This window comes from Thalassophryne amazonica, chromosome 10, assembly GCF_902500255.1.
Source record: "Thalassophryne amazonica chromosome 10, fThaAma1.1, whole genome shotgun sequence".
NCBI classification, from domain to species: domain Eukaryota; kingdom Metazoa; phylum Chordata; class Actinopteri; order Batrachoidiformes; family Batrachoididae; genus Thalassophryne; species Thalassophryne amazonica.
Window position 1 is genome coordinate 68,342,639 of NC_047112.1, and position 18,713 is coordinate 68,361,351.

The 18,713-nt window shown below is 44.5% G+C and overlaps 1 protein-coding gene across 1 annotated transcript in view; it reads right to left on the reverse strand.

Annotated features, from left to right (window-relative positions):
• Positions 1-1,545: 1,545 nt before the first annotated feature.
• The window catches only part of slc5a9 (solute carrier family 5 member 9), a 150,758-nt gene continuing 133,590 nt past the window's right edge, over positions 1,546-18,713 (reverse strand). Inside the window, exons 12-13 of the mRNA XM_034180199.1 lie at positions 17,015-17,230; positions 1,546-1,947 (exon numbers count right to left, since the gene is read on the reverse strand). Coding sequence (XP_034036090.1) covers positions 1,570-1,947; positions 17,015-17,230 — 594 coding nt within the window. The 3' untranslated portion in view covers positions 1,546-1,569. The remainder of the gene's footprint in view (positions 1,948-17,014; positions 17,231-18,713) is intronic.

The following is an 18,713-nucleotide window of genomic DNA, read 5'->3' on the forward strand; positions in this document are numbered from 1 at the left end:
GAAGCTGCCTTTACTTCTCTCTGAACTTTCTCTAAGGTGTGATTCTGCCGTTACCGTCCTGTTCACACCATGTGCGCGTCGTATGCTGAATTTATGAGATCATGAGATGAAATAAACGGTCAAATATCTTTAAAAACATATTTAAAAAATGAGAATATATGAATGAACTGAGATACACACACACAAAAAAAATGTTCAGACGCACAGATCACAAAAAGCAGGTGAGAACTCTGAACTTTAACAGCTGTTATTTTCCAAAGGTATTTATTTGTTCAGTCTTGAGCTTAATGTAGTGTTTAAGCACAAAACGTGACTGATGAGGAGAAACAATTTCAGAAATGCAACAGAAACAACCACAAATCAGAAAAAGTTGGGACTGTATGTAAAATGAAGATAAAAATAAAAATGTTGCACCATTCCCAGTTTCACAGAAGCCAAACGTTCTTCCAGAGTTGTGTAATTATACTACAATAGTAGAATATAAAGAAGGGGAAAAAAAGAAAAAAAAATAGACAATATATTCGTCAATCGCAATTATCTGTCTGACAATTAATCGTCTCCAGAAATGTCTAATCGTGACAGCCCTACTTGAGATCAGAGCGCACGCAAAATGCTTGAGGATTTTCGAAATGCGATGTTTTCTGTATCGATTTTCTATTGCGATAATTGGGTTTTGCGCAAAACCAGAGGTACTAGCATTATAATATTATTTTAGTTGGTGGTGTGCCGCAGGATTTTGTAAATATAAAAAGGGTGCCGCGACTCAAAAAAGGTTGAGAAACACTGCTATAGAGGACATACGTCAAATTCTTCACCATTTAAATCCAGCTTTTAGTTATTGAACAACAACAAATACATTTAGATATTAAGGCCAAGAAATAAAAACTGACATTCTATACCAGAGGACACAAACCCAGCTCCTGGAGATCACCTGTCCATGTTTTAAAACTCTCCCTGCTGCCTCCACTGATAGCAGACTGGAGTCTCGTTTGAGGGCGGGTGCTAAAGGGGTAAAATCTGACACATATGACATAATTTCTCGACTTCTGGGGAACCAACCACGGCATTTTCAATGGGTTTTTGGGCAAATTGCATGCAAACAAAGTGAAAATGTAAAGATAAAGTGATGTGTTGCTGTTTGTTTATGACCCGGCGCTCAAACATGTCGAGGCGGTTTTGCAGGTGAGAGAACGGAGCTACTCTGGTTAGCTGTGTGGTCTAACACTTACCGACAAGATGTCTCCCACTCGCTTAATCTTTTCTTCTCTACTGGTAACCTAAAATAAAAATACTTTTTGCGATTGCTTCAATGATTGCAGCTGAAAACAAAACAGTAGACCATTTATCCGTGTGAAGTTATGCTGTATATATATTAAATGGAGGTCCCTATAAGTGGTCAAATCCCACAATATCACGGAGGGTTCAAACAAGACTGCGGTCTCCTATTAACTAAGACAGGTCAGCTCAACCAATCAAGACCCAAGAAAGACCAGACTGGAAATAAGCTATGGCTACAGCAGGTCAACATAGAGAACCATCTCACCAGGAGCAGGGATGGTGACCCCTGTTCTAGATGATCTTACATCCACTTTTTGAGGACAAACAGATGAGCTGGCAGTGTCTTATGGAGACGATTGCACGCTTCAGGCAAAGAATCCCCACAGAAACATTAACGACTAGCATCAGCAGCGCATTAATGTTGCACACTCTTCTCCAAAGTGGCTTTTCCTCCAAAGAGGTCAGCTTAGGGTCTTCAACCGCTGAAGATGCAGGAGTGGGACCTGTCAGGCCACAGATCCACAGAGCTGCTCTCTTCCACCAGGCTTTGGGTGCAGAGTCATGTTCCGGGGTGAGGTCAGATATGACAGTATCAGGACCCATGGTGGGGCCTCTGAGGTCAATGCATGGCTCTTTGCTGTGTCTGGACCACCAGGTCAGCTTGGACAACTGAACAGGAGAAGACAGATTTTAGTGTGCAGTCACTTTGTTATGATGTCATCTAAATTGATCTTTTATGACCAGCAGATGGGTCATAATAATAACTGGATAGATGCCACAGGTAGCCGTCAGTGTCACCAACATTTAACATATCTGTAGACAGAGTATAAAGTACATATCATTCAATTTATTTAATTTCATATAGCACCAAATCACAACAAAGCTACCTCAAGTTACTTCACACCAGTAAGGTCTAACCTTACCAACCCCCAGAGCAAGAACACAGGCGACAGTGGTAAGGAAAAACTCCCTGTGATGATTTGATGAAGAAACCTCAAGCAGACCAGACTCAAAGGGGTGACCCTCTGCTTGGGCCATGCTACCAGTTACAAGGTTTTTACAAAGCTGAATTCATGTACCATTGGAAATGACAGGGCAAACTCAGCCTGTTTGCTTGGATTTTTTTTTTTGATCTGGGTGGTGGGTCAGCTTCATTGGGCTCAGGTACCTTATATAGGCCAGAATTAATCTTTGGTGTGGATACAATTAATTATGTTGCCACAAGCAACTGCTGAATTTGAAACAACAAAAAAGTTGTGTAATTTCCGACGGTACCTGAACGCAGCGTCAGCAGCAGCCATCGCTTCCTGTGTGCGCTTATTTGTGATTACAACCCCAGTTCCAAGTTGATGAATGCTCAGAGAACACCTTTTTAGAACATTCCACAGGTGAACAGGTTAAATGGAAACAGGTGAGTGTCCTGATTAGGTATAAAAGGAGCACCCCAAAAGGCTCAGCCGTTCACAAGCAAAGATGGACGAGGAACACCACTTTGTGAACAACTGCATGAATAAATAGTCCAACAGTTTAAGAACAATGTTTCTCATCGTTCAGTTACAAGGAATTTAAGGATTCAATCATCTACAGTCCATAATATAATCAGAATATTCAGAGAATCTGGAGAACTTTCTACACGTAAGCGGCAAGGCCGAAAACCAACATTGAATGCCCATGACCTTCGATCCCTCAGGCGGCACTGCATTAAAAACTGACATCATTGTGTAAAGGATCTTACTGCATGGGCTCAGAAACACTTCAGAAAACCATTGTCAGTTAACAGAGTGCATCGCTACATCTACAAGTGGAAGTTAAAACTCTACCATGCAATCTGAAAGCCATACATCAACAACATCCAGAAATGCCACCGCCTTCTCTGAGCCCAAGCTCATTTGAAATGGACAGACGCAAAGTGGAAAAGTGTGCTGTGGTCTGATGAGTCCACATTTCAAATTGTTTTTGGAAATCATGGACGTCCTGTCTTCTGGACAAAAGAGGAAAAAGACCATCCAGATTGTTACCAGTGCAAATTTCAAAAGCCAGCATTTGTGATGGTATGGGGGTGTGTTAGTGCCCATGGCATGGGCAACTTACAATGCTGAAAGGTACATCCAGGTTTTGGAGCAACACATGCTGCCATCCAAACAACGTCTTTTTCAGGGACTTCCCTGCTTATTTCAGCAAGACAATGCCAAGCCACATTCTGCACGTGTTACAACAGCATGGCTTCATCGTAAAAGAGTGCAGGTACTAGAATGGTCGGCCTGCAGTCTAGACCTGTTGCCCATTGAAAATGTGTGGCGCATTATGAAGCACAAAATATGACAATGGAGACCCGGACTGTTGAACAACTGAAGTCGTACATCAAGCAAGAATGGGAAAGAATTCCACCTACAAACTTCCCAACGTCATTGGAATCGGTGTTGTAAATATAATAATATGAGTGTAAGAATGACAATCCAGCCCATCTGTACATGTGGCAACAGGTACATAGATGATTCCGATGATTATATAAAGCGCTGTTCTGGAAGGCAGAATTCATATTGTGGAACAGTGGCAGCTCGTGGAATGACTGCACATGGGGAGTCAATGCGCGTTCACACGGACTGATCAATTTACTGCTCTGATATATTCAATCATCTTTACACTTATTCCCACTTTCCCCCATTCCCCCTTTTGACAGTTTTCTGTTATAAATCAATATATATGGCTTAGTAATGAGGGTTACTATGAGGGTTCTGATGATGAAGGAGATGACCCCTCTTTTGTTCTGGACAAGCAACCAGAGCAGGTGGATCCACTGACATGCGCACAGATCTCCATAGTGGATCGGATCGCATGCTTCTGTTTGCAGCTTCTCCAGGACTCGGGTGCTACAGAGCTCCATCCCAGCGCCGCGTGCTGGAATGCAGTGATGCAGACACACACTGCTCCAGCTGTGGCTCCAGGCGCATTTTGTTTAAAACGTGGAGATCTGTCAGGACTGAAGCAGGAGGAGACCAATGCAGACTCACAGGCATGGTTGGCTTACATTGATAAAAAGCTTTATCAGAAGACCAGGCATAGGATTCGGTACACAGGTAGTCAAACTTACTGGCAGAGGTATCAGACATGATGCAGGCTGGGTCAGGGTCCAGAAATGAGCAATGTTCATACAACCGGCGTCGAGGAGTAATATAGGCAAAACAGAGGCAGAGTCAAAAAAACAGGCTGAGTACAGGGCAATGACGAGGTGGAGGTCGGAGTATACAAGCAAGGTAAAAAAAAAACACAGAAAAGCAAAACAGGACGAGAACAAAAGGCGAGAAAGTGAGCAGAGTCAACAATCGGGCAGTGAGCTGTGGAACTGTGAGGGTTTTAAAGAGGAGCAAACTAATCAGGCTGATGTGAAGCAGGTGTGTGGAGAGAGGTGTGGTGAAGTGAACAAAGAGGAGAGAAGAAAGGCAAGAGTGTGCGAGAGGGCAAAACAAAGCGGTGCAAAACAAGAGAAGTGAGTGACAGAAAAACTGAGAAACATGACGTGTTCAAAAATGAATGTGAACAAAACAAAAGGGGCAACCTTAAGAACTACCATAACAAATCAAAAAGGGGAAAACCAGAAAACTAATGATTAAAACTAAAACTAGAATGGAACTGTAACTGAACGGTACAGAAAAGTGAATACAATAAAATGGCAAAACAAACTATCGGTTAATCCACAAATAAACAGAACCCAGTGAACACAGCATAATGCAATGAATAAAACAAGATAACTGATAAACAGAAAATGCAATGAATAACAAATAGAACATAATCTGATGAGCAACACCAAAGATAAACAAAAACCTGTGACTAAACATTATACAAAACATGTGATAAACAGAACTAAACTAAGACTAAAGTAATATAAAAGACCCAGAGTAACAAATAGAAACTGCACAATAAATGATAAACAAAGAATGAACCAGTGATGAAAGTGTAACACATGGAAAAGCAACAAATAACTGAATGACTGCAAACTAAATGATGAGGTGCTGAAAGAAAAGAGTGACTAAATAATAAACAAAGCAAAACAATAAACAGAACCAAACTGAGACTAACATGATAAAGTATGAACTAATGAAAAGTAAAACCAGAAAATCACAAAAGAATATGCCAAGGGCTAAGACCTAAAACCCGAGCCGGGGCCGAGCATGACAGAACCCCCCCTCAAGGCAGCCAACACCGAGGGCTGCCAAAACAACCCCGCTCACACCCGACAATGGAAGGGATGGAGGGGGACTGGAGGTGGGCACCAAGGCCATGGGAAGCCGGCAATGACCCCCAAAAAAACGCCATAAGGCAGGTGACCAAAAGGTGCAGGACCCCAAACAAAAATAAAGGGAGCAGGAGAAATGGACCCAAATGGGCAACTAAAGGTAGGAAACCCACCAGACAGGTGACTGTATGGCTGACCAGGGGACAAGCGAACACCAGGGGACCGCTCTGGGGCCCCACTATAGCTCACGGAGGGTCAGGAGGCCTACCCGAAGGACTGATGGGAACAGAGACGGGGTCTGGATCTGGGATGAGACAGGGCGTGAGTAAAGGACAACACTTCCTCATACTCAGGGACTGAGGACTCAGGGAGGCAATAAGATCATGAAGGGAGCATCTAGAAGAAAAGTACCATAAAATAATGAAGATCATAAAGCAAAATAACCAGCAAAAGGAGAAGCTACAAAGACTGGGGAGGCACAGGGTACAAGAAGGGAGTATACCAGAAGAAACAGAAGACATTAAGTATGACAACCAATTAAACGTATGCGGTGGATCATTAACCAAGGAAAGTCCAACCACGGGCTTTACGGGGACATTGGACACAAACGGACCTGGAGGGAAGGTCTTAGTAAAACCACAAACGTGTGATGCCCCAGGGGGCAAAACTACCCGGAACCACCGAACACATGACATGCTAGGTGTTAACTGGGTAATAGACCGATGTAAGTACCAGACAAAACTGAGAACTGAGGTTTCAACCAAACTCCCCAACTGAAACAACTTGTAGGACACAGCAAGCGTGAAGAAGGATCTTATAGCATGGAGCAGCTGGCTCCAAGTAGCAGGAAAACACACTAGTTTCCAACAATAAAACACGTTGTGGAGTGGCACAAAAAATGAGCAGATTTTGAAACAAATGACTGACATCCTGACAGGGAGCAACTTAGAAAAATCGGGCTGTGATGCCCTTGTAGTGACAGGAAATAAGTCAAAAAACATTCTCCTTAACGAACCTGGAAAATGGAAGAGTAGGAACAGAAAATAACATGTAAGAAAACTCACAGTTCTGTTGATTATGGCTGTTATTGATAGGAAGAACTCCGTCAATCGTGTGAGCGGTGGGTGCGAAGAAAAGGCTGTCTGCATGGAGCGATCCATTGAAGTCTCTGCTGGCGGGGCTGGGAACTGAGATGCGGCGATCGCCGGAACTGTCACAGCTCGTTTAGCAGATGGTCGTGGAGAAGTGATCATGGCGGCAGGGTCTGCAGGCTCCGCAGCAGGCAGAGGTGCAGGGCGTGTTGTTGCAAATCGTGCATCATCATATACGGCATCGGAATCCGCTGAAGCTGCGGCTGGCTGAGAAGCGCTGCGGACTTTTGCAGACTGTGGTGATGCGATGCCAGAATCAGCTGGCCTGATGGTGGACAGAGGCGTTGAGCATGCAGCTGCAGAGCGTGGAAAGGCCGGCACGGCGTCAGGATCAGCCAACTTTGCGGCCGGTAGAGGTGCGCCACATGCTTCAGCCATCTCGGCCGCAGGTCGTGGCAGTGTGTGTGCCACAGCCACTCTGGTCTGCGCCGTTTCCTGGTGGGCTGATGACGTAGCAGGAGGTGGGCCGAGCTGTGACGTCATCTGCTGGTTTCAGCGGTGCGAGCTTAGTAGATGTCTTGGATGAAGCGGACGTGCTCTGGGGAGGCGTACTCATTCCTGATGACTCGGCGATGCCTGGGAGAGGCGTGGCCAGCACTGAGGGGTTTTGAATCATGGGAGCTTCAGATCTCATTGGCGTGGACATCGGGGTGGCTGCAGGATGGCACAGAGCTTCCGGGGGGCCGGCATAGGAGTCTGACGTGAAGGGATGGTTCAACAGAAGCATCCCGCTGTGGGTCCAATTCCCCAGACTGACTTCTCTCCGTCAGCTTTCCTGTGGACAACCTCCGAGGAGCAGGAGTGGGAGGCAGACAGGAAGAGGGAGGAGCTACCGCTTCAGCTGACAGTGTGAAGGAGCAAGGTGTGTCAAGACAAGCAATGATGTCTACTTCAAACAGGAAGTCCTTTGGATCCTCAACGCAGGTAGGTAACTGACCTTGCTTAAACAGTGCTTTTATTTTGATAAGCTCAGGGAATGCAGTAACCATTTTTGGTGCAGCAAGGAGACATTTATCTACTGTAGAAAGAATGTGCCGCTTGCTCCACTCACCTGGACTGTCCATGTACTCAAAAAATAAGTCCTGAAGTTTGAACAAAAATTCTGCCTTGTTCTGGAGTGATGATTCCTCCGTTTCTGATGAGGAATCTTCTTCCAGGTCAATCCAGTCATCTTCATCGTCTTGTGGTGGGTGAGCGTATTGCAAGTATGACTCAGGGTGTTTTACCCAATCAGGCAGCCTCTCTGCAGCAAATAAGTCGTCCAGCTCTTCAAGCTCAGGAAAGTATTGATACAGCCAGGTGTTCGTTTCCACCACTTCCAAGCCTGATCCAAGTAGTCAAACTTCTCTCTTGGAGTGTGGGTGTGGCGGAAACAAGTAAAAAAAAAAAAAAATTAGGGCAGCAAAAATCTCTTTAATTATGGTCAAATTCAGTTCAGGGGCTGAGTCTGCTGCCTCCTGGTATTGGCCCGATTGTTCTGTCAGGACTGGTGATGGCTTGACACATGAAGCAGGAGGTGACCAAAATGCAGACTCACAGGCATGGTTGGCTTAGACTAATAAAAAGCTTTATCAGAAGACCAGGCATAGGATTCGGTACACAGGTAGTCAAACTTACTGGCAGAGGTATCAGACATGATGCAGGCTGGGTCAGGGTCCAGAAATGAGCAAAGTTCATACAACCGGCGTCGAGGAGTAATATAGGCAAAACAGAGGCAGAGTCAAAAAAACAGGCTGAGTACAGGGCAATGACGAGGCGGAGGTCGGAGTATACAAGCAAGGTAAAAAAAAAAAAACAGAAAAGCAAAACAGGATGAGAACAAAAGGCGAGAAAGTGAGCAGAGTCAACAATCGGGAAGTGAGCTGTGGAACTGTGAGGGTTTTAAAGAGGAGCAAACTAATCAGGCTGATGTGAAGCAGGTGTGTGGAGATTGGTGTGGTGAAGTGAACAAAGAGGAGAGAAAAAAGGCAAGAGTGTGCGAGAGGGCAAAACAAAGCGGTGCAAAACAAGAGAAGTGAGTGACAGAAACACTGAGAAACATGACGTGTTCAAAAATGAATGTGAACAAAACAAAAGGGGCAAACTTAAGAACTACCATAACAAATCAAAAAGGGGAAAACCAGAAAACTAATGATTAAAACTAAAACTAGAATGGAACTGTAACTGAATGGTACAGAAAAGTGAATACAATAAAATGGCAAAACAAACTATTGGTTAATCCACAAATAAACAAAACCCAGTGAACACAGCATAATGCAATGTATAAAACAAGATAACTGATAAACAGAAAATGCAATGAATAACAAATGGAACATAATCTGATGAGCAACACCAAAGATAAATAATAACAAAAACATGTGACTAAACATTATACAAAACATGTGATAAAAAGAACTAAACTAAGACTAAAGTAACATAAAAGACCCAGAGTAACAAATAGAAACTGCACAATAAATGATAAGCAAAGAATGAACCAGTGACGAAAGTGTAACACAAGGAAAAGCAACAAATAACTGAATGACTGCACACTAAATGATGAGGTGCTGAATGAAAACAGTGACTAAATAATAAACAAAGCAAAACAATAAACAGAACCAAACTGAGACTAACATGATAAAGTATGAACTAATGAAAAGTAAAACCAGAAAATCACAAAAGAAATATGCCAAGGGCTAAGACCTAAAACCCGAGCCGGGGCCGAGCATGACAGAGATCAACGTTAGCGTCGGTTTAGTTTTGTTCCTCTTTTGTCCCTTTTGCACTCTTGATTCGCAGGCTATTCGGGGATAAAGCTCTTTCGTCCACCTTTTCTCAATGAATTGTGATTTTTTTTTTTTCCCTTCGTTCAGGAATTGTTGTATGCCGTGGGACCGGGCCATGAATTAAGTCAGCTAAGTAGGGAGGTGCCAGTCCATGAATGATTTGATAAGTTAATAGTAGAACCTTAAAATCCGACTTTGCGGGGACAGGAAGCCAGTGAAGAGATGCCAAAATGGGTGTAATGTGGTCAAGCTTTCTGCTTCCTGTCAAGTGTCAGGGTTTAAATGTGTGTCTGGTTCCTTCCTGCAGATTATTTCTGTACTGCTGCTTTTTCATGACTGCTTTCTTATGTACTGACCATTGCTATCCACTCAAGTAAAGCCTTTTTACAACCAGAGCTGTTTGTTTGAGCCGTGCATTTGAGTCCAGCAATTCCTGACCATTCAGCTTAATAGAAGAAACTGGCCAATGATGGACACAGCCAACTCTGACCTGTTCCAGCTGGCGGTATGCCACCAGAGTAACCAGCTCACGCAGCAACATGACCACCTCACTGCTCTCTTTCTCCTGGGTTTTGCGACCTCGCTAAATGCCAGGACACGTTTAATGCATTGGTGAGCCTCCAGATGGGTCAATTACTGTCACGACTCGATCATCAGGCTTCCACTGTTATGGCCATCGGCAGCACCAGTGCGCCTCCACCCGGGCCATCAGCAGCCACCCGATTCCGTACCAGAACCTGACTACTGCAATCAGCTGTCTCCGCCTGAATGCTTCTCAAAGCGAGTCCTGTGATGTCAGACTATTTATTACTGTGTGAGTTACATTTTGAGCTCATGTCATGTAAGTTACTGTCCGACAGGATGAAGATAGTTTATACGATAACTCACCTGACTGGTCGTGCTGCGGTGTAGGCAACAGCTGAATGGGGACGTCAATCAGCCACCTGTGCCTCCCTTTCAGCATTCACCGCTGCTCTTCAATTGGTGTTTCAACACACATCTCCGGGGAATCTCTGGGGCCGCCGAGTCACTCACTACATCATCGACTTCCGCATTCTGGTGGCTAAGAGTGAATGGAATCCAGCGGCGCTCCATGACGCCTTCTTCCAGGGGCTAGCTGATAATATCCAGGACCAGCTCGTAGCCATATATCAACCCGAAGTCTTCGACGAAGTCATTGTACTCGGCATCCAGACCAACCGGTGTCTTCAGGATCATCCTCACCGTGCAGCCCTATTACCGACGCGCACCTCCCATCCCCATGTCCTCCTCCAGCCACGTCAGTGTGGACTCAAAACATCGCGGCGCAGCGGAGCCCATGCAACTGGGTCGCACTCGTCTGTCTTCAGCTGAGAGACGACAAAGTCACAAAGACAAAATCTGTTTTTACTGTGGACATTCTGGGCACATGATATCCAATTGTCAGGCCAGGGGTGCCACCGTGTAACCAAAATCCGACTTGTGGGTGAGTCAAAGCTCTATTACTCCATCCTCAGCACAAAATGTAATTCCAGCTAAATTGACCTGAGAATTTGTCAGCTTCCATGTCAGCTTTTGTCGGTTCTGGTTCTGATACTAACTTGATTTTGTCTTCTCTTGCCAGGTCCCCGCACCTTAAACTGTTTAAGCTCTTACGTCCTTTGTTGGTGCGCACTGTGGATGGCCGTGAATTGGGTTGTATTACTCACAGGACACAGTCTGTTTCTCTGATTGTATCGGAGAACCACACAGAATTAATCTGCTTTCACGTACTTGATAATATGACTCACCCGATAATTCTGGGGCATCCCTGGTTACAACAACAAAGTCCTAACTTCAGTTGGTCTAAGGGGGAAATTATTTATTGGGGCACAACCTGTAAAAACTAAAAATTCTGTTCGGTCTCAGCTGGATTCTAACCCGGATCTCACGGGGGTGCGGCTCTGCTCCCATGACTTGGCACTTGTTTTTAGAAAAAGCAATGCAAAATCATTACCGCCCCACCAAGATTATGATTGTGCCACTGAGCTCCTTCCTGAGGCAAGAACACCTCAGGGAAAGCTTTTTTTACTGTTGGCCCCTGAACGCAATGCCATGAATGAATACATAATGGACTACATAAGGAATCCTTAGCGGCTGGTTTGTTTCAACCTTCATCATCGCCCACAGGGGTGGGGCTCTTTTTCATAGAGACAAAGCTGAAGTCGTTCCATCCTTGCATTGATTATCGTGGGCTTAATGATATTACCGTAAAGAACCATTATCCACTGCCACTCATCTCCTCAGCGTTCGAGTTATTAGAAGGACCCAAGATATTCATCAAAATCGATCTATGCAACGCTTACACTTTAGTCTGGATTAAACAAGAAGATGAGTGGAAAGCCGCTTTTAACACCCCTTCAAGACACTACAAGTACTTAGTTATGCCGTTCGGCCTCACCAGTGCCCCAGAAGTGCTTCAGAACTTAATGACGTACTGCGGGAATGTCTGAATAAATTCATCTTCGTGTACCTGGATGACATCCTCATTTTCTCTCCCGACCCAGAAACCCACATTGGCCATGTTCGTACTGTACTTCAAACCTTGTTGCACCACAATCTTTTCATAAAAGCCGAAAAATGTGAATTTCACAAGCCAACTGTTTTGTTTTTGGGGTTTGTAATAGTTGAGGGAGACGAAAGGTTGTCCCACTGGCAAACCTTTCGTCCCTGCCACGCTCAGGGGGGGACATGATCAGCTGGGGACATGGTAGTCACTTCTCCTGCCAGGGATTAAGAAAACAGTGTTTGGAATTCAGCAGAGATTTTGGTGGCCTGGTTTATTAAAAGTTGTAACTGAGTATATCAATGCCTGTCAATTGTATGCCATTGATAAGTCATCTAACTGTCTGCCTGATGGATTATCAATGACTCTGCCTGTACCCATGCATCCCTGGTCACACATAACTTTAGATTTTGTCACTGGTCTTCCACCTTCCAAGGGCAATACGGTTGTACTTAATGTTGTAGATAGATTGTCAAGAGGGTGCACTTTATTCCTCTGCCCAAACTCCCCTTGGCTAAAGAGACTGCCATGGTCATGCTCTGTCAAGTTTTTGAACTACATGGTTTTCCCTAGGATACTGGCCACGTCTCCGTGATGCAGCGTGATGTCCAGTAGCACTTTGGTGATGTGTGTCTTTGTATTTGAATTGATTTATTCAGCAAAATTACAGTAAGTCTCTTCAGCTGTTCTTTTTCACTCTGCGTCGCTCCAAGGTGGTTGTGCATGTTGATTTGTCACGGATCGCGTGCACTGTTGTTCTCCTCCACCCTCCTGCATGCATAATGGGTCGAAGCTGGGAGGCAGCATATAACATCCATTGTGTTCCTCAAAGTACAGATCATGTGGATGGAAGTCCTGAAGCCCAGCTGCAGAGCTGGGGCTGCCAGACTCGCTCAGCCACTTCCAGAAGCATTGATCCTTTCTGGTCATCCCTGGTATTTTGGCGTTCTCCCAGGGCAGCTTGTGCACATCTCCCGCAAGTTATATCAGCTTCTCATTTGTGCCTCTAATCACCCATAATGTAGTTTCATCTGTTGTTGGCCCCTTACAAAGTTCTCTCACAATTCTCGCACATTATGAGCCACAGAGACTACATTCAGAGGGCTTTGTGTCCCTCACAACTGCTCTGTGAGTCTGTGACAAGGTCCTTTGTTACTTCAACAACTTTTAACTGTTCAAAATTCAGGCAAAACACAAGTGATGCCCTGTGACTCAAGCAAGAGGATAGCGACACCTGGCAAACATTGCATGAATTGTCACAAATTCCCTCACAAATGCCATTTGCAAGCTGTCACAGCCCAGTGAGATGAAGACGATGGGCCGAACCCAAGGGAACTACCTATAAACCAAGAAACATCAGGTGAACGGCTGCAGAGCTGACAGGAACAAACATCCCTACAACAGGGCAACCCAGCACACAGCGGGAGACCAACGGGCAGCCAGACAAACGGACCACAGAGGAATCCGGAGGGTGACCATGAGGCAGACAAAATGAAAAAAGCAAGGCTGGAGGCCGGCTATGCACCTCAGCAGGAAAAACGGCAGGGCAGATGGGATGGCTGGAAGACCTCCTTAAAACAACCGGTGAGTCGGGGGTCGGACCTGATGAAGAACCTGGGCCAAGGTAGATTCAGGGGGACAGCCAGGGGATCAGCCAGGACAGGTGGCAGGAAAATTAAGAGGACCTGGGTCTATTGTAGGGCACAACATGGCAGCCTGACCAACACTTATGGAATGGCAATGGGCACAAGGAATGGAGGAACTTAAATATGTCGCTGAGGGAGAGAAGAACCTTTGTAAAACTGAATTGTGTGAAAGCAATAACCTGAAGTAACAAAAAAATAACCAAAGAAAAACAAACCACCCCAATAAAGCAACTGGGGAAGAAACGAACCGACTACAGACTCAGGAGACACAACCCACACAAATCCCAAACACACAAGACGTAAAAACCCCAACTCCGTATAAAAAACATAAATCTAACGATCAATGAACAGAAAGAAAAACAGTGAAATGAGCCGAGGAATAAACAGATTTCAAAAAAGAAAGAAACCAATGAAATGAAAGACCTAAGGGGGTCAAGAGAAAAAAAATGTTTTAACAACATTACCACTAGGGGAACAGAATGATGTGACCACGGACCGGCATAAATAAAGAGCACAACGAAAAGGATCGCCAAACAAGAACAAACCAACAAAAGAAAAACAGAGGAGAAAAAAACAGGTCAACCAAAGCTTGTGTATACAGTGGTCCCTCGTTTATCTTGGGAGTTACGTTCTAAAAATAACCCGCAATAAGCGAAATCCGCGAAGTAGTCAGTGCTATTTTTTGCAATTATTATAGATGTTTTAAAGCTGTAAAACCCCTCACTGCACACTTTATACACTTTTCTCAAACAGGCATTAACATTTTCTCACTTTTCTCTCCTGTGTAAAACACTCTCTTTTTTCTTCTGTGCGAGAAGATTATAAACAGACACATGCAGAACACAATGCGCATGCTCTCCCTTCGCTTACTGCCTCCGGAGGTACGGATGCGGGACCCGCAAAGAATCCAAGTCCTCTCTCAGTTGCCACGGAGCTCAACATCCGCATCAAACAGCGAGTGTAGTCTATGGACCTGTTGCCAGATTTGGCGCAGTTCCGCACAGCAGACAGGAGGGGCGAAGATGACGTAGATTTTCCCGATGGCTCCAGAGGAGATTCCTATGACGTCATCCCTCCAGAGGGGTCGTGGCAAAGGTTTGCACTTCAGCATTAGCGGCAGAGTTGCTAGTGAGAGCCGAAAGCTGGAACTGAGGGGAGCGCTTCTTCCTTGGTGCCAGGACTGGCGCTCGGCACAGGCATAGGTGGTGTCAATATGGCTGCAGGCAGAAGCGCCTGTCCTCCTCGCTGCTGTGGTCCAGGTGGTGTCTGCGTAAATAAGCATCGTGGAGCCGGTATTGGCAGTGGGCTGGGTGTGGTTGGTGCTGCTGCAGGTGACAGCCGGGGAACTGAGCGGATGAATGCGAAGCGAAACAGCAGTGTCAGAGAGGGTGATGAAAAGAGGCGGGTTTATACAGGACTCATGAAGTTCCGATTCAAACAAAAATCCATGGGATCCTCTATATATGGCGGAATTTGACCTTGTCTAAACAGCTTTTTGATGTCATTTAAGTCGCAGACACAATATCAGGCTCAGCCTGCAGTATTTGATCTAAGGCTGAAAAAAATGCGTTGTCTGTACCAACGACCAGAACTGTCCAAAAACTCAAAAAATAAGGTCCTGTATTTTAAAAATACTGTGCCAATGTCCTGGAGCACCTGACCCTTCAGACTCAGATGACGTATCATCATCGACATCCTCCCACTCAGAAGTCGCTGTCTGTGAGCGGGAGGCTGGATGACAGGTGGAGTTCAGGCTGGTCAATCCGGCTGAAAGTCTCCCAACAGCAACCAAACTCATCCAGACTTTCCAGGTCTAAGAAAATTCATACAGCCAAGTGTTCGCTTCTACAAGGGTCCAAGCTTGGTTGAGATAATCAAACTTCTTCCTTGGTATAAAACAGTAGCGAAAACAATAAAAAAAGAAGTCCATTTCTGAAAAAAATGCCTTTGATGGCAGCAGGCCCTCGGCTGTGACGGCAGGTGAGGAGTTCGCTGCATCCATGTTTGGCCAGATTGTTCTGTCAGGCGAGGCACAAACCGGGTGGACACAAATGCAGACTCTCACAGCGAATGCAGTTAGATTAGGTTTAATCAAAGACACAAGCAGTGACTCGGTACACGTGTGGTCTAGCAGTGAAGCGAAGGTGGGAGACTGAGGCTAGGTCCAATAAACAGGCTGAGGTCGAAATACACGGCGTGGAAAACACTGAAGATAAATAGTAACCAAAACCAGTGACTAAATCAGTGAAAACCAAAACTAACTAAGACTGAAGTAACTAAAGGGAACAAGTGAAAGAGAACAAATGTAATACAATAAGGCAAAACTATATATGTGGCAACAAAATAATATACAGAAAATAAATAAACAAAACCAATCATAAGGGAAGCAAGACAACAAGACATGACCTGAATAACCACACAGAGGCTCAGAGCACGGAAAATGGATATGAATCCATACTTATAGCAGACAGGCCCTAAGAGCCCCATCATGACAAAGTCTAGTCTGGAGTAGCACTAGTGCACCACTTTGTCACAACCACACCACCATGGATGGAACTGCCTTGGGTCCCAGATTGACAACCACCTAGGGAGAAAACGCTCCATTCCTACCTCTCAAAGTTAAGCATCTATCTGCCACAGCAACAAGGTGTTGAGCAATGGGTTGCGAATACTTATGTACATGTGACTTCTTAGTTTTTTATTTTTAATAAATTTGCAAAAAACCACCAACCAAAAAAACAAAAACAACACGCCTTTTCATGTTGTCATTATGAGGTGCCGTGAGTAGAATTTTGAGGGAAAAATTTAATTTACTCCATTTCAGAATATGGCTGTAACATAAGAAAATGTGGAAAAGGTGAAGTGCTGTGAATACTTTCCAGGTGCTCTGTATAGTGAGAATAGAGAGCAGGTTGAGTAGCTTGGGAAGAGAAAATGAAAGCCAGCAGAAGCCAGAATTCACACAGAGGAAGACCTCTGTGTGAATGAGGAGTGAGTTGTAATAGTGTAGTTGCCAGGGGGAGAGGTGGTGAAGTTAGGTGAGTTTAAATGGTTAGAGTCAACAATCCAAAGTAATGGAGAGTGTGTTAGAGAGGTGATGAAGAGAGTGCAGGCAGAGTGGAGTGGGTGGAGGAAGGTGGCAGGAGTGATCTGTGACCGCAGAAAACAGCAAGAGTGAAGGAGAAAGTCTACAAGACAGTGGTGAGACCAGCTATGTTGGACGGCTTAGAGAAAGTGGTGCTAAGAAAAAGAGTTGAAGGTGCTGCAATTTTCATTGGAAATGATGACGATGGACACGATTAGGAATGAATTGAATATTACCATCAGAGGATTGCCAGTGGAAAATTAGTTTTATACAATGTGTTTTTAAAAGTAAATTCTAAAAAGTACATATAAAAGTAATGTATGACGTTATTTACATTCTCTTCAGGTATTGGGGCTGTGGCCAAGCTAACGGCAGCAATGATGATACATGTGATCCCCAGCAAGATGAGAGCAAAGTACAGGTAGTGGACGTTGACCAATATATTGGGCCGATGATCAGGCTGTCCGCAGGAAGGGACTGTGTAGGAGAACTCAATTATCATCCGGATAAGTCCAACCACCAGCCCAGTCATCAGACCCCAGAAGGCACCCTAGGACACAAACAAACTGCATTACATGTAGTGTAGCAAGAGCAAAAGACAGACACAGCTCTATTCAGGAAAATATTTCATTCTGCTGCAACCACCAGCTGGACCACAGTGAGGAACCCATGAGGATCAGCAAACCTCCAGGTCTGTGCTTCAGGACCCATGCCTATGAAACATACTCCAGCACGGTGAAACTGGACAAATTACCCTGATTTACTGTCCATTTCTGAGGATACATATACAGTTGTGGTCGTTTACATACGACCATCATGGGCATGAACATCATGGTCATTTTGGACTTTCAAAGACGTCTGAACTAATAGATTACAATTTGTTCATGTAAATGGGGAATCTTCTTCACAGACTAAAGTTAATTATGGAGTTCCACAAGGTTCTGTGCTAGGACCAATTTTATTCACTTTATACATGCTTCCCTTAGGCAGTATTAGGCAGACGGTATTGCTTAAATTTTCATTTTTACGCAGATGATACCCAGCTTTATCTATCCATGAAGCCAGAGGACACACACCAATTAGCTAAACTGCAGGATTGTCTTACAGACATAAAGACATGGATGACCTCTAATTTCCTGCTTTTAAACTCAGATAAAACTGAAGTTATTGTACTTGGCCCCACAAATCCTAGAAACATGGTGTCTAACCAGATCCTTACTCTGGATGGCATTACCCTGACTCTAGTAATACTGTGAGAAATCTTGGAGTCATTTTTGATCAGGATATGTCATTCAAAGCGCATATTAAACAAATATGTAGGACTGCTTTTTTGCATTTACGCACTATCTCTAAAATCAGAAAGTTCTTGTCTCAGAGTGATGCTGAAAAACTAATCATGCATTTATTTCCTCTAGGGCTGGACTATTGTAATTCATTATTATCAGGTTGTCCTAAAAGTTCCCTAAAAAGCCTTCAGTTAATTCAAAATGCTGCAGCTAGAGTACTGACGGGGACTAGAAGGAGAGAGCATATCTCACCCATATTGGCCTCTCTTCATTGGCTTCCTGTTAATTCTAGAATAGAATTTAAAATTCTTCTTCTTACTTATAAGGTTTTGAATAATCAGGTCCCATCTTATCTTAGGGACCTCGTAGTACCATATCACCCCAATAGAGCGCTTCGCTCTCAGACTGCAGGCTTACTTGTAGTTCCTAGGGTTTGTAAGAGTAGAATGGGAGGCAGAGCCTTCAGCTTTCAGGCTCCTCTCCTGTGGAACCAGCTCCCAATTCAGATCAGGGAGACAGACACCCTCTCTACTTTTAAGATTAGGCTTAAAACTTTCCTTTTTGCTAAAGCTTATAGTTAGGGCTGGATCAGGTGACCCGAACCATCCCTTAGTTATGCTGCTATAGACGTAGACTGCTGGGGGGTTCCCATGATGCACTGTTTCTTTCTCTTTTTGCTCTGTATGCACCACTCTGCATTTAATCATTAGTGATCGATCTCTGCTCCCCTCCACAGCATGTCTTTTT